General features: G+C 33.9%; 1 protein-coding gene across 1 annotated transcript; it reads left to right on the top strand.

Annotated features, from left to right (window-relative positions):
- The first annotated feature begins 12,185 nt into the window (after positions 1-12,185).
- On the top strand, positions 12,186-12,755 carry LOC18427787 (ethylene-responsive transcription factor ERF039). Its single transcript, XM_088850647.1, has one exon. It carries the CDS (start codon positions 12,186-12,188, stop codon positions 12,753-12,755), a length of 570 nt encoding a protein of 189 aa, XP_088706773.1.
- Positions 12,756-17,173: the final 4,418 nt, after the last annotated feature.

Genomic DNA, 17,173 nt, shown 5'->3' with positions numbered 1-17,173 from the left:
AAACTGCATCGTTGTTATTATCATCCTTAGTTAGTTATGATTTGTTATTTGTTTTGATTGTCGTCCTTATCATCATTAGTGTCAGTATTGCTATTGTTTGGTAGTCTACATGCTCACTCAATATTTACGATATTTTCTTGAATTTTCATCTAAGTGCTTGACTGTGCCTAGGAAAAAGTTTTGGTAAGTTCTTTCACACATTAGGGGGATAACATAGAGGATATGGTTTAGGTGCACCGGCGGAGACATCTATTCTTGTGTGTCAGCGCTTCCAAATTCATTTTGCAGATGGATTCGCAGTCCAAAACTCGATAGACCTCCCATCTTGAACTCTCCATTCATGAATTTGATGAAAAATGAACCTTGAACTGTAAAATCTGTCCATGTTGGAGCCCTTTTTTTTTTTTTTGGGAACTGTTCATTTCAATTCTTCAAAAATCATCAAATCAGCAACTTTTTAGAGCTCTGAATTTGCAGATCTCAAGCTGACAATGATTTCCAAAAATTTGGGGTGTGTTTCAACTTTCCAAGTCCTAAGTCAGGCGAAAACCAGAAAGGGCGCATTAATCCCTAGGCACGCCAAATACTTTTCGAAACATAAATAATTTGACAATCTCTTTTGACATAGTAGTACTCTGCCCCATAAAATACTTTGGAATATATCGATTCAATATTGGGAGAAATTATGCCTTGTTCTTTATAATGCATGCCATAGGCATGGGTTAACTAAATGCTATACGGATATTTGCCTCTTTGAATGTGCTTTTTATTAAATAGAATAATGATGATATTTATAGGCCCCAAATTTGCGCCTTTTCTTTTACATTATCTATCCAGTTATAAGAAAAACAAGTTAAGGGGAGCATTTTTAGTAAAAGAAAAAGTTTATATAAGGTGTCGATTTTATACTATTGAAGTAATGCGCACCATAAAAATCCTCTAGAAGAGAGCATTTCGATTTTGGAAAATCTTCCAACTGATCATCTCAATTTTGAGATATAGATATGAAGAAAAAATGACTTTCAATTATTAAAATAATGTATAAAATGACAAGTTATCTAAATTATCTATTTTTATGATTTTCAAATATTTATCTACTCATTTATATCATTTTTAAAAATTTTAAATTTCATATGAAAATATGTGTTTAAGTCAACATAGGGTTTCCAACACTAAAACCACATCTCCAGACAAAATTTAGCGGTGCGCCTCACTTCTATGGTATAAGGAGGACGCCTTATACAAACCTCACTTATCATTAAATAGTATTAATGAGCTCAAGGGTAGGTAGTACAGGTGGTGGAGTACCACAACACCACTCTTGAATTCCATTCCTACCGTGGGTAGGAGACTTAACCCCCCCCCCCCCCCCCCCCCTCCCCCCCCCACCGTCCCCCCATGGGTGCCAAAATAAAATATTAATGGCTATTCATTTTCTCTTTAAAAATTCAAAAAATAAAAATTCACTTAGTCTCAAGCAATTTGAACAATTTTGACTTTTGTTGCGCCAAAACCACTGCACAGTCCACACACACATGTATCTCATGCTCCATGTGGAACTTTCTCTATCCTTTGGTATATGAAACAAAAGTAGATGGCATTTCTCCATGTATAATTGTCACTCTCATTCATGGTGGACCGGAAAACCCACTTCTCTATTTTGAACTTGTATAAGATAACAAATAAAATTTATAAAAACATATTTTACTTATATTATTTAGAAATAAAAAATAATTCTCCTTCACAAAATTATAATAGATAATACAGAATGAACTTTGTTTATTATAAATTAGTATTAAAAAATTATGATCTAGATCGAGAATTGCTTGATTTGCATTGAGAACCTGGGGGCAAGCACCTAAATAGTTTCTTGTTTGAATCGACTGGTTTTTAAGTATATAACTAAACAATATCTTATGGGAAAGTACAGAATGAAACCATTTATATTTGATACAAGGTGGTCGCATTAATTTTGACTATTGAATGTGAAATTGAATGGCTGTAATTATTATATTGACCAAGCTCAAATTGTAAAGTAAATTTTCTCGAACTTTGTGACACATCCAAGCTATCAAAGTTCACACCAAATGATTGTAAGAAATTGTGACCACCTTGTATAAAAGGTAAATGGTCTCATTGTATACAATCCCATATCTTATTAACTTGCATGGATGGCTTAGTTGGTTAGTGTGAAGTAACAACACACTATAATCACCGAAACCCTCATTGCTAAATGATTAAAATTAGGGAAAATTATCAAAATACATGAGGAACTATTTAAAATTATACCTATATTGTTCAAGTGAAAAGCTTATATAAGGGTAAACCTTATCTTGCAAAAGTAAGGTGGACCTCAAAGCCATCCAAAAAAGGTTAACCGCTTGAAAACATTCAAATTGATCATCTTGACCTTGGTGTACCTTAAAAAAAAGACTTTAAATCTTAAAAGTAGTGCATTTATGCATATCTGATTTCAAAAATTTAAAGTGAGTATAGAACTGCTCAATCTACAACATTTTTCAAGCTATAATTTCACAATCAAGGCCTTCCTAAGACTAGGAATTTCTGGCACCAGCGATGCATCTTCGTGTAGGGTTTGAGGTGCATCTTACTTTGGATTTAAGGTTACACCTTATGTGAACCGTACATTATATTGAAATAGGGATTGAGTTTGACTAAAGGCTGAGGTTTGTATAATGGGTCAACTTTATACTATTAAACTAACTTGCGCATCAAAACTATGTGGAAAATACAGTTTCATGCCCAAAGCCTTGTTATGATACGAAAATCTATTGTCCCTAATTATGAAATTTAAAGTTTCAGAAATGGTGACGATCAAGCAGATTTATAAACACTTGAAAATTTTAAAATCAGACGGTCTAGAAAATGTGTTAAAAAATGAACTATTTTTGGGACTGGAAATTCCCTTCTTTTTTTTTTTCTATGAATCTCGAGGTAGAGATGATCGATTTGTGGGTTTTCCAGCATAGGAAGAACCTTCTCTAGTGGGTTTTTTAGGTGCACCTTACTTGTATAGTATGAGGTTGACACTTATGTAAAACCTTTCCTTGAATAATTTGCTAGAGTGCCAAACATATATTTTTGTTCGTTTTTTGGTTTTTTGATATTATGAAAATAGGGATTAAATATGACTAAATTTGCTATAATAATTTAGTTACATTTTCCTTATATTCATCCTATAATTGTTTCCTTGTAAGAAGCTAAATCCCCATTTCAGGGTTTGACTGTTTCTTTTCTTTATTTCTGATTGTGACCCTAATAGCGTGAACAATGTGTTATGCTATTATTCATTTTCAATTAAGCTTGTAAATGATTAAAATGAAAAAAGAAAAAAAAAAAAAGGCGACATGCTTTTTAAAATTGAGTTCAACTTGGAGCATGTTACTGGTCCTTAGGGAATTCCCTAATTTCGGTTAGCATAACAAGTGGAAAGGTCCAAGTCGACAGAGAGAGAGAGGGAGGCTGGGGGCGGGGGTTTGAAACTTTGAGGATACGGAGCTGACCAAAAGTAGGGGTGGCAATGGATCCGATCTCGACCCAAACTGGAGGGGTGGACTCGATGCAGGTCTGGGTATAAGTTTGTCTGGGTATAAGTTTAAAAATTAGATCCAATGATTCAGACTTGGGTTTAAATCTTGAACCCAAATATTATTCGGATCCGGGTTTGGTAATATTTTTTGGGTCTCAATATATGAAATATATTTAAAGATAATTTAATATATAAATATTTTAATTTTTGATTCGGCTCTGGGTCCTACACTATATTTTCGGGTCTAGGATTGGGTTGTGATAGGCTCAACCTGTTGTCACCCCTAACCAAATAGGTGATCAATGTGGTGTTGGGATTTGTGGGTGCGTGAGAGTGAGAGAGAGACGGGAAAGAGAGAGAGATTAAAACCATAGAGAAAGAGAAGCATTTGTGAGGCTTGTGTAAGGTGTCGACTTTATACTATTCAAATACGCCGCATCATTACTGATATGACCGTTTTTTGGACTTCATAACAAATCATGCCAATTTTGGTTTTTGAAAAACCAAAAATTTAAAATTTTTGGTTATTCAGGAACTGGACATTTTTTTCTCTCCCAAAATCGATAAGTTTGAGGCCAATAACAAGAGGCTCACCTTCGTTAATCTGCTTTTAAAAACCCCACAATTATGGCCTTTTCGATTAACAAAGATGGTTTCAGAGATAGGTTTGGGAGGGAGAGGGGGTCTCTGATTGAGAGGGGGGGTTTGAGAGAGAGGACTCTCCGATTACCAAAGATGGTTTCAGAGAGAAATATTTCAAGGCGAGAGGGGGGTTCAGAGAGATAGAGAAGGCCCCTCCGATTAGCAAAAAAGGTTTCACAGGGAGAGAGGGGGTCTCTGAAGGATTGAAGGGGGTTTGAGAGAGAGGCTTTTAGAGAGATAGAGAAAGGCTCTCTGATTAGGAAAGATGGTTTCCGAGAGAGAAGTTTCAAGGAGAAATGAGGTCTCTGATTGAGAGAGGGGGGTTAGAGAGGGTTTCAGAGAGATAGAGAAGGGGTTTGAGAGAGAGAGAGAAATATAACGAGAGAATACGCAGATGACTCATAAGAGAGAGAAAAAAATCTTTGGTTATTGAAGAACCGTTTTTCAAAAATCGGAATTGGCTTGATTTCGGTTTTTAAAAAAACCGAAAATAGGTAGTTTCATCTTTTTTAAAAAAAATTGTTATGAAGTCCAAAAAACAGATATACTGGAAATAACTGAGAGTATTCGTTATTTTGGAAATGAGGAAACTAAAATAGATATTTATGTAATTTTTTTAAAAAATTAAGACTTTAAAAACTAGTGCAGATCGAATAGATTTATAAGCATTTGAAATTCTAGAGAATAGACGGTCCAGATAACTTATTACAAGTTGCACTATTTGTATGATTTTAAAAATCATTTTATTTTTCAGCCATGCATCTTGAGATCCAGATGATCAATTAGAGCACTTTCCGACTTTGAAACACTCTTTTCTAGTGTACCTTACTTCTGTAGAGAGATGAGAGAGATTTTTGATGAGATGGAGGGAGATAGAGTCATTATTTGATAGGATCGTTCTTTGTTTCTTAGTGATTAGTTAGAATTCATAAACCTACAAGAAATGGGGCGAGTGTCGTTACTTATTTCTTAATGATAGAAAAGATTGGAGAGAGAGAGAGAGAATCTTTCACTATTTTTCCACTTCTAAAGACATGAATGAAAGTGAGATTCTTTTACTTGTTTTTGTTTTTTGTTGTTTGGAGTGGGTTTAGAAAGCTATTGTATGGTGTTCATAGTGCTATTGTATGGTGTTCATACTGTATGTTTCTTTCTTTCCATTTGATAAAACCTTAACAGTAGTAAATAGTCATATTTCTTTCCATTTGATAAAACCTTTACAATAAATAGCAATATTTAAAACCTAAGAATGTCCGAGTGAACGATTGGTTCTCTTACAGACTCGTTCAATTCTCAAACAGAACTACACAAGTCCATCTAAATCATACTAATTCCTATTTGGGAAAGCTTTCTATATTCCCCCTACAACATAGAAGTTCTATGTTCCCCCTTATCCAACTGTCCATTTTTTAATGGAGGGCTAAGATTGCCTCAATCATAATGTCACGTCTCTATACTATTTTATTTTTAATTTTTTTTCTATAATTTTTTTGACACCAAAATTTGGACGTCCATTCTTATATTAAACTCGTACTAATGAAAAATATAAAAGAAATATTTTCAATAAAATAAAATAACCAAAATACCCCTGAAAGATTCAAGGGGTATTTTGATCATTATATTTTATCGAAAAATAATTGTTAATATTTTTTATAGGTGCTCCCCAATGAGAAGATGGCACGTACCAAATTTTATATTAAAAAAATTGTATTAAAAAACTAAAAAATAAAACATTTTGAGAACTCGGATCTAAGATCAAACGGTGAGTGGCTCTCTTGATAAAAAATAAACGGCTGGATGGTAGGGGGAACATAGAACTTCTATGTTGCAGGGGGAACATATAAAGCTTTCCTTTCTCATTTTGGGTGAGGAATCTGGTTCGGTGGATCGGTTTTGTGAAGAACTGAATGAGTCTATGGATGTAAAAAAGTGATAGTACCACCGAAACTTAGATCCAAAAGTGTTACAAAAACTATCAAAAAAATATTATTTTTGTTTTAAAATTACTTTTTAATATTCATATTCACCATTTTTTAAAAAGGTGAGGGTTGTAAAAGATGTGCTATTTTTATGGCAGAAGTACGATGCATTTCTGAAATTTGTTTGAAGATGTAATTCGGGCATCGTAAACCTTATGATGCCTCGAAAATCTATTTCTATCCCTAATTATAAAATTATAAATTTTAAAATAATATGGATCAAGCAGATATATAAATACTTAAAGGAAAAACTTTATACAAGGCTGACACCTTAAAATGTAGAATAAAAATGTACGTCTAACATCCTTCAAAAAGGGTTGTTTGGATGTTGGAAAAAATGAAATGATCATCTCAACATCGAGATCTATAGATATAGAGAAAAAAAATAGATTTCAAGTTTTAAAAAGAGTACATATTGCAAAACAACATCTAGACCGTCTATTTTCAGGATTTTCATGTGTTTATAAATCTACTTGATCTAAACCATTTTTTGGAGTTTAAAATTTTATAATTAAAAATAAAAATAGGTTCTCACACCATCCTAAAAATTTTCAATACCAAAATTGCATCTCATAATAAAGTTTGGAGGTGTACGTTACTTTCATTGTTTAAGGTTACAACCTTATGCCAACCACATCCATATTTGAAAATCTTAAATATAGATAATCCAGATAACTTGTTACAAGATTTATTAATTTTAGACTCAAATTGTTTTTTTTTTCTTTCTCATATCTATAAATCTTGAGATCGAGGTCGAGATGATTGAATGGTGGGTCCTTCAACATTGAACTAGGGGTGGCAACATGTGGGGTCGAGTTTGGGTCCAGCCGGATCTGGACCCAAACGCAGACGCAGACACAAATAGTGCTCAGGTCCAAGATTTGGATCCAAACCCAATCCTCAGGGATATAATTTTTAGACCCATACCAGACCTAGCTCGGGCCTACCCCTCAAGTCCCAGGTCGATTCCAGGTCCGGGACCATGGCCATCCCTATATCAAACTAGGGTGGCAATGGGTTGGGTATGGGTCTGCTCAGGCTGGACCTAGACCCAGACCTGAATATATTTCGGTCTAGATTTTGGACCCGCGACCCGTCGGGTCCAAAAGTTGGACCTATACCCATACCCGTTGGGTCCCGGGTCTGGTCTGGTCCATTGCCACCCTCACAATGAGCTTCATATTTTGGAACCTACAATGGTGAATAACATAGAATTGATTTCTTAGGGGTGGGTGATTAGAGAGAGAGACATTCGAGATCCAGAGAGATAGTTATGTCTCTAAGAAACTGAGAGAGGGAGAATTGCAGAGAGGGAGGATGATGATGGGGTTTGGCCGTTTGGGGAACTAAGTGAAGACGAAAGGTATTAAAATGATTTTTAGTGTTGGGGCTTTGGGCTTTGGGTAAATTAAAAATTCGGGTTTGAGTACCTGTCGGGTCGAGTATAGCAGGACCCATACTCGGATTCAGGACTATTCAGATATCCTTTATTGGACCCAAACCCTACCCGCAAGTCCAAAACTTGGACTCATATCCCGACACATATCGTGTATACCCGGCGGGTATGAGTCGAGTCCGGATCTATTGTCACCCCTACATCAAACACAATATCCTTCACATTTTTATAGTGGGTGTGGTTTCATAAGGTTGCAACCTTAAACAATCCAATTAAGGCGCACCTTCAAATTTGATCATAACATATAATATTGATGTAAAATATTCTTAAGATTATCTCAAAATCTATTTTTATATCTAATTATAAAATTTTAAACTCTAAAAATAATTACAATCTGAAAACTTTGAAAATGTATGATCGAGATAATGTGTTGTAAAATACATTATTTTTGAAATTCAAAATATTTTTTTTTTTCATAATCATACAACTCGATGCCGAGAGCTCAATTAGAAGGTTTTCAACAATAAAACAACTTTTTACAATAGATTTTTGAGGTGGTCTACATTTTATTTTAAGGTTGCAACCTTATATAAACTTTTTCCTAGGGTGCACCTAACGATCTCAAACTTTTTCCTCTTATGAACATCGTATGAGAGAGAGAGAGAGAGAGGGTGGAAAGTTCAAGGAAAGTAATGTGTAGGTCTAGATAAGGATATGTTCGTTGAGAGACAGCTACTGAATCTCCCTTACACAATTGACTAAAATTTTCTCTCTCTCTCTCTCTCTCTCTCTCTCTCTAACCCTTCAAACCTTAAAAGGCATTGATATGTCCTTCGAAGTTTAAATGCACTCCAGCCTGTCTAAACGCGTTATATGACGTCCCATCCCCATGCAATGACAAACTAAACCTATTCGATCACATAACTGATTTTACTTTGAGAACTGCACTCCATACCTTATAATGTCGAAAAATGTCCATTTTGAAAGGTAGAATGTTTTTATAGGGCTCAAGTCCTATTAAAATAAGTGAAGGCCCACCTCAAAGCTTACTGAAAATACTTGTCCCGATGTTAAAAAACCTTTCAGATCGGTTATCTATGCTTTCACGATTGTGGTCGTGAAAAATAAAAAAGAAAAAACATGTATTTCAAGCCTTAAAAATAGTTTATAGTAGAGCGTATTATCGAAACTGTTTATTTTGTCTTAAAAATAAATATTCATGGGTCTGCGAGATCTATATCATTTTTTAGCTTTAAATTTCATAGTAAATGTGAGAAATGGGTTTGAGAGCTATCATAGAGATTCTTGATGCCTAAAGTGCATTCCAAACGAAGATTCGAGGTGAGGTTTGTATAAAGTGCCCACTTTCTACAATACAAGTGAGGAGCAAATCTATATTTTTTCCGAAGATGTAGTTCCAGTGCTCGAAACTTTTGAATAGCTTAAAAATTCATGTTCAACCTTAATTATGAAATTTAAAATTTAAAAAATGGGGCAGATCATGTAGACGTATAAACACTTGAAAATCTTGAAAGTAGACGGTCCCGAAAAACTTATTAAGAGATGCATCATTTTTCGGACATAAAAATCTTTTTTTCTTTATATCCATATATCTTGAAGTCGAAAAAATGAATCCGAAAGTTGTCAAACTATAGAAAATTCTTTTCTATTGAAGTTTTGAGGTCAACTTTACTTCTATAGTGTAACAGTGCAACCTTATATAAACCTTTTTCTTTTATCGTATTTTTGAAATTTCATGGTGGATTGGAATGCTTGGAAACACGTTCAAATGGGAACGCACAAACCCATCTTCTTTGAACCTCGTTTCAGAGACGCACAATTTCCTCTTCTTGACTCTTGAGCATTAGAGATACGAATTTTCCGGTAATCTATTTACTGTCTCAATTCTCATAATGGAAAAATATTTAGTAGGAAACTCAAATGCAGTTGGATAATGCAACGCTAAACCTGCAAATTGATCATTTCCATCTCAATGATTATGGATCTAAGAAGAAGAAAACAGATTTTTAATCCTGAGGCAACATTTAATTATGTAAAGCTGCAGCCCTATGAGCAAGGTTGTAGTTTGTATTAGGCGGCCGAGGCCCTAAACAATCAAAATGGGATGCACTTTCAAGTAAGTGTCAAAATATACTTTTTAAGTATTATCAATCTTTATGATGGTCTAAAAATTTATTTTTATCTCTAGTTATGAAATCTAAAGTTAAAAAATAGTGTAGATCGAGCTGATTTATAAACAATTAAAATCCTTAAAATTGACAATCTAGATAATATATTACAAAATGCACTATTTTTCAGACTTGAAATTTATTTTTTCTCATGTCCCTACATCTTGAAATCGAGATGATCGAATTGAAGGTTTTTCAGCATTAAAACAACCTTTTTTAATAATTTTTTGAGGTGCGCCTTGATTTGATTTTTCTAAGACCTCACGCTCATATAAACTTTTTCCCATGCGAAATGCTCCCCTTACTAATAAAGTTCGTCCATATTTTGTGTACAAAACCTTTTTTAGGTAAATGAGTATGTAAAATCATATCCATCTTTACAATTACTCCAAAAGTCGTGTACGAAGATATTATATCAATAGTTAACATGTGTATAAAAATTATACCCAAATTAAGAATCACACCAAAAGCTTTGAGCTTTTATTAATCAAAGTGGGTTTACTATGTGTACAAGATCACATGGCATGCTGATGATTTTAAAAGCAAATCAAGGACATTTTCGTCCCCAAACTAAAAAATATTCACCTTCCGTGCTTCTTCTTCATATTCAAACCACTCCTCTCTAATTGATAATTAAACCATTTTAAAAAGAAATAGCACTCCAGAACAAAGCCTCACATAAAAACTCATTGAAAAATGTAGTTCTAGCCTAGAAAACCTTCGAATCGATTTTTTCAACCTTGACGATTATGGTTGTGAAAAAAATTAGGAGTTTTTTTAAAATATGTGTATTATAATATATTTGTAAGAGCGTTTATTTTCAAATATTTATGGATCCGAAAGATCTGTACTGTTTTTTGAGCTTCAAATTTTCTAATCAGTGATGGCAATTAATTTTAGAGCCTATCGGAGAGATTTCCCATTCCCAAAGTATTTTATGTATCAAGGTGAGGATTTGCATTTTCTTTCATAAGACCTAGGCCTTATAGGAACTGCATCCTTTCAATAAAAATGAAATTATTTCGTAGGCCACGGCTTTATAGAGTCACACCTCAAATATCACCTTTCGCACCAAAAAATTTACATTCCGATAATCTCGATCTCATTGACATGATATGAAAAAAAAAAAAAAGGATTTCAAGCCTTAATAAAACATAAATATAGATTTAGCGGATTATAAAGTTTTCGATGCCAAAACTACATTTTTCCAGCACGCTATGAGGTGTAGTTTTACCAAATTTCATAAGCGGCAGCCCCTGCACCCGAAGGGTAAAAAAAAAAAGGAAAAAAGGAAAAAATTTATTTATACCTACCCTACATAAAGACAATTCTTTTAAATATATAGACTGCACATACTCCCTCATGGCTTAATTCATTATTGATTTTGGGGGCCCTTCAGATCCATTCATACTTTGAATATGTACCTTTCCGTGCATAAATCAAAAGTTCTAAACCCTAAACCCTACCCCACATGCCAGCTTAGTGAGAGCTCAGCTTCTCCCCCCTCTACTTCTTATACCCTACACAAACCCATCTCCTCTCACCACTGATTTCCACTTCATGCCTCAAAACCTGCAAACTTTAGGCCTCATTTTATGTCCAAATCTCTATGGTGATTATTTTTATTCCCAAAGAGACGCCTAAACCTTAGTCCCAAAACACCGATTCATCTCTCTCTCTCTGTGAAAACCTTTGTCTTAATCTTCTCTTTAGGGGTGACCTCGTCACCTGAATTCTCCATTAAATCTCATTTGCAAGCCACCCTTAATCCTGATCTCCAAGCCTGATTTCCTTTCAACACCCTGTTGATGGTCCTTTTCCAAGCACCCATCAAAATTCCGGATTGAACTACATTTTCCGGCGAAAATCATAGACCCTTGATTGTAGTGCCCATATCAGCGGGCTGGAATTCAACATCAAAACTCATTTTCCGGCGACTCCTAATCTACGCTCTTAAGTCTAAATTTTTCATAATTCCCCATTGATGGTCTTTTTCCATGTACCCACCAAAACTCTCCGTTGAACTGCATTTTACGGCTACAGTCATCGTCTCTTGATTGGAGTTCCCATAACGACCGGCCAGAATTCAACATTGAGCTCATTTTCAGGCGAACCAAAATCAGGAATTCCTCATTAAACCCCATTTCCAGGCCAACCCAAAAGCCAAAAATTCCTCGTTAAACCGCATTTTCGAGACACCCAAAAGCCCAACTTTCATCTCATTTTCCGTGACCTATAACCCCTCATTAAACCTCATTTCCGGCTTACCCCAAATGCCAAAATTCCCTATTAAGCCTGTTCTCATAAGACCCCAAACCCCTAAAATATCATATTAACCCAAAATTCCCCATTAAACCCAATTAACAAACCTCTTCCTCAAAAAGGGTAAAAGATATACCCCTTCTTCTAGAGCCATTTCTTACCCAACAATGGCCAACTCTCCCGTCCCTGAATCACTCGCCGGAACAGATTTTCCGGTGAAACGAACCGCCGGAAACCAGCTCCCAGGCGACCAGAAAACCACGTTCCGGGGCGTACGGAAACGAAGCTGGGGCCGATACGTATCGGAGATCCGCGAGCCGAAAAAAAAGACGAGAATTTGGCTGGGTTCCTTTTTATCGCCGGAAATGGCGGCCCGGGCCTATGACTCGGCAGCTTTTTTCCTCAAGGGAAACAAATCGGCGCTCAATTTCCCGGAACTCGCCGAGTTTCTGCCGAGGCCCGCGTCGAATTCTCGGCGAGATATTCAGGCCGCCGCTCTCAAGGCGGCGAACGAGATTTTCGTAGCGGAAAGTTTCGGCGAAATTGAAGATGAAAGGGTAGAGGAAATCGACCTCGGATTTTCGAGAAATTTCGGGGACGTCCTCTCTTTGGAGTTTGATGGGGAGTTGATGGACTTCTTTGAGAGAGTGGCTGATGCGCCTCTGATGAGTCCATTGAGAATAGAGGCCGAAGGCCAGGGTAATTTTGGAACTTTTACAACAGAGTTTTATTTTTAGCTTTTGTAAAAATAATAGATTATACTTTGAAATTATTGTAACAAAAAAGAAAACACTTTAAAAAGTCTGTAATTTATGGGTTTATTTTTAGAAGATAGGAAATAATTTTTCTTTTTGAGTTTTTTTGGAGCACAATAGTTGTAATTTGAGCAGTGTCCAAAGGAGACTGTAGAGAATATTTTATTTTTATTTTTTGGAACACTTTTGGAATATAACATCTGTAATTTGTGACGCAGTGTCCAAAGGGGCTTGTACATTGGGCAAAACCTTGTGTTTGTGTAACTATATGGTACAAAATTTCATTGAATTTTTCGACCAAAATTTCAATCATTTTTAGTTGTTGGACTTTAAAAAGGAAAGTCAAAGAGTAGACTTTAAAAAGGAAAATCAAAGAGTAAAATTATGTAAATGACTTAATAAATGAATATATTTGAGAAAATTGTTGTGTGACACTAATAAAAAATAAGATGAGAGAGAGAATACATTTAGATAGGCTCGTAGATCCAGTAAAATAAATGTTAGAAAGCACGAGTTAGTTCAAATGGAAGGCTAAAAAACGTTAAGGAACATGCCCAAATAGATATGGATGGAAGTGTTGAGAAAAAATATAGGGACCTATGGCTTCTATGAGGGTATGACCTTTAATGGAGATAAATGACAAACTAGAATTCATTTAGGTAACCCTAATTAGTTGGAAAAATGCTTTGATGATGATGATGGTTTACTCTATGCTATCACAATTGGTTGATTCACACGTCCGTGTTGGTTTTTGAGGGATTTAGGGCTTGAAAGTTGAAACACATCACAAATTATTGTAAATCCATTTTGCCTCTCATCACTGACTTTGCAGTGCCAAAAACATTGTAGACCGGATGATCTTTGAAGAGTTAAAATAAACGGTAGGAGAAAGTACACAATGAACCATTTTCAAAGTTCATGATCATGTTGGTCTACATAATATGCCTGCAAAGTTTTAAATTGGAAATCCATTTCCAATATGGAATTTGGAAATGGAGACTCGCTCTAACATATACATCCCCAAGTTTATACGAGGGGCGCACCTTAAAAATTTATTAGAAGAGGTTATTTCGATGTTAAAAACCTTCGATTCTCAACCTCAAAATATATGGAGATGAGAAAAAATGGTTTTACGCAATGGTTTAAAAACGGGATCCGTGACCCGGATCGGGCTTTCAAAAAACCGATCCGGATTGGCGAATCGGCGATCCGGATCGGGAATCGGGTGAATCGGTCAGAATAAAGCTTCAAAAAAATCCGAAAAAATTATTAAAATTCATTATAAATATTGTTTTTTAGGAATTCAATAAGAAATGAGGGTACTCCATTAAGAATTTTCATTTTTTGAATGAATATGCCAATATTGATATGTTCTTTCCCTGTATGAACCGCCATTCAACATTTAATTTACATCACACAAAAGGATAAACATAGAATTATCATGGAATAAGTATATCAATATACATGGATTACAATAAAGCATAAAATTAGTAACATACTAGGGATACTAGTGCATGCAGAAACTTCTCCCTTAACCCCTGCCAAGTGTTGCTTGAACCTATGTACCCCACTACTTATCACTCTTTGACAGTAATTACAAATAATTTTGTCTTTCTTGTTGGGATCAAGTCTGACCCCATGTTGCCATGCAGGGTCTTCTGTAGATCTTGACATGATTCAACTGTTTTAAGATGTAAAAAGTTTAAATTAACCTGACAGTTCAAAAAGAAAAATAATCACCATATGTAGTGATAATATGTTGCGGTAGTTCATGTAGTCATATTCGTTGTTATTTGTTATTGCAAAATACCTTTTTTGACAATAATATTTTCGTACATATCAATTACAAACATTTAGAATAATACAAAATGCAAGCTCCAAACATGGCTACAACTCAGTTATCAAGAACATACATTTTTTGCATTAAAAAATTAATAATAAAAACAATTCTTCAAAGAGCCGGCTAACATCAGTCATTCCAACTAAAAAATCCATGAACAACAGATAAAAAAAATACAGTTTTGTATTAAAAATATAATAACATTCATTTTTTTGCATAAATAATCCATCAACATACAATTTTTTCAACAAAAACTTTAACTATAAAAATTTAAAATATGGTTTAATACCTCATGATAATTAAAACCTTGTCACGATTTTCACATCTTTTCGGAAAATCATCATTTTTCAAAAAATTCGATCATGAAAAAAAAAAAAAAAAAATTACAGCAAACTCAAACAATAAAAATTAAAAATTGGGTTTAATACATCATGATAATCAAAACTTGATCACGATTTTCACATCTTTTCGAAAAATCATCATTTTTCAAAAAATTCGATCATGGATAAAAAGAAATAAAAAAAAAAAAGTACAGCAAATTTTCAAAAAATTCGATCATGGATTAAAAAAAAAAATTAACAAATTTTCAAAAAGTTCGATCATGGATTAAAAAAAAAAAATCACAAATTTTCTAAAAATTCGATCATGGATTATAAAAAATTCGATCATGGATTACAAAAAATTCGATCATGGATTACAAAAAATTCGATCATGGATTACATAAAATTCGATCATGGATTACATAAAATTCGATCATGGATTACAAAAAAAAAAAAAAACATAAAAAAACAAAAAATTCGATCATGGATTACAAGAACAGAAAAAAACAATTCGATCATGGATTACAAAAAATTCAATCATGGGTTACAAAAAAAAAAAAAAAACAAAAAATTCGATCATGGATTACAAGTAAAAAAAACAAACATTTCGATCATGGATTACAAAAAAGTCGATACTTGATTACAGAAAATTCTATCATGGATTACAAAAAATTCGATCATGGATTACATAAAATTCGATCATGGATTACAAAAAAAAAAACAAAAAAAAACAAAAAATTCGATCGTGGATTACAAAAAAAGAAAAAAACAATTACATCATGGATAACAAAAAATTCAATCATGGATTACAAAAAACTCTATCATGGGTTACATAAAAAACAAAAAACAAAAAATTCGATCATGGATTACAAAAAAAAAAAAACATTTCGATCATGGATTACAAAACATTCGATCATGGATTACAAAAAATTCTATCATGGGTTACAAAAATAAAAAATAAAAAATAAAATTCGATCATGGATTACAAGAAAGAAAAACAAACATTTCGATCATGGATTACAAAAAATTCGATCATGGATTACAAAAAATTCTATCATGGGCTACAAAAAAAAAAAAAAAAAAAAAAAATTTCTGTTCTTCACAGAGTCGTTTTACATAAGCGATTTTAACTCAAAAATTCACCTCTAAGTGAATAAATTACATCCAATTGAGTATATTTTCTGATAAACAACAATATAAGGAATCAAAACCCTAAATTTTTAACACATTATTTCTAATATATCATGAAAACAAAATCAAAAGGCGGAAAAAAAAAAAAAAACAGCAGAATTTGGTTCCGCAGACATCTCAGTGTTCATATCAAATTTCTTGCTATAATTGACCAGATTACGTAAAATTGAAAATTTTAAATCATACTAGACACAATAAAGATTAAAAACCCTAATTATTGAACTCATTATATTCAAAATATGCCGTGAAATAAATCAAATGGCGAAAAAAAAAAAAAACCCAAAGTTCTTACCTGATTTTGTGAACCGAAGCCTTCAATCTCCAAAAAACTCTGTTTTTCTCAACGATTATCACAAATTAGTAACAAAAAGTTTTGATTCACAGCTTTAAGATCAAAATGACTACAAATTTTGAAAGATTCATGCCCTATTTGGCATGAAATTTCAGAAAAGGCGGAAACCCTAAACACCGAATTTTTCGTGATCCAAAAACAACAAATTTTTCCACCATTTAATCCTTGAAAAAGCTGAATAAAGCTGTTTACAGCCTGCAAATCAGATCACATGACAAAAAAAACAAGAAAAATGATCAAAAAATGACAAATTTCAAAGAATCCCGTGAAGAACACTGTGCAACCCGTGTTCTTCACGGACTCGCCGATTCCGCACAGTGAATCGGCGAGTCACTGTGCGGAATCGTCCGGTTCTCTCTAGAACCGGACGATTTCCGATTTTTTAACCAATCCGGTCCCTTTTCGCGATTTCCGAATCGAACCTTGCGAGTCTGGTTCGACTCGACGTTTTTTAAAACGCTGGTTTTAAGTATTGGAAACAGTGTATCTTGTAATACATTTTTTGAACGATCTATTTCCATTGATTTTCAAGTGTTCATAGATCTGTTCAATCTACACAAATTTTGAAGTTTTAAATTCTATAATTAGAAATAAAAAAAAACGTTCAAGCTATTACAAATATTTTCCATACTAAAATAACATCTTTCGATACTATTTGAAGACGCGTCTTACTTTGATTGGTTAGGGCTTCAGCCTT

The sequence above is a fragment of the Amborella trichopoda genome, chromosome 11 (assembly GCF_054954075.1).
Source record: "Amborella trichopoda isolate Santa Cruz 75 chromosome 11, AtrichopodaSantaCruz75HAP2 v2.0, whole genome shotgun sequence".
Taxonomy (NCBI): domain Eukaryota; kingdom Viridiplantae; phylum Streptophyta; class Magnoliopsida; order Amborellales; family Amborellaceae; genus Amborella; species Amborella trichopoda.
The sequence above is the reverse complement of the archived record's forward strand: the minus strand, read 5'-3'. Positions and strand labels throughout refer to the sequence as shown.

Bases quoted from the DNA above. Each gene is read 5' to 3' on its own strand.
- LOC18427787 (XM_088850647.1), top strand. From the start codon at position 12,186: ATGGCCAACTCTCCCGTCCCTGAATCACTCGCCGGAACAGATTTTCCG.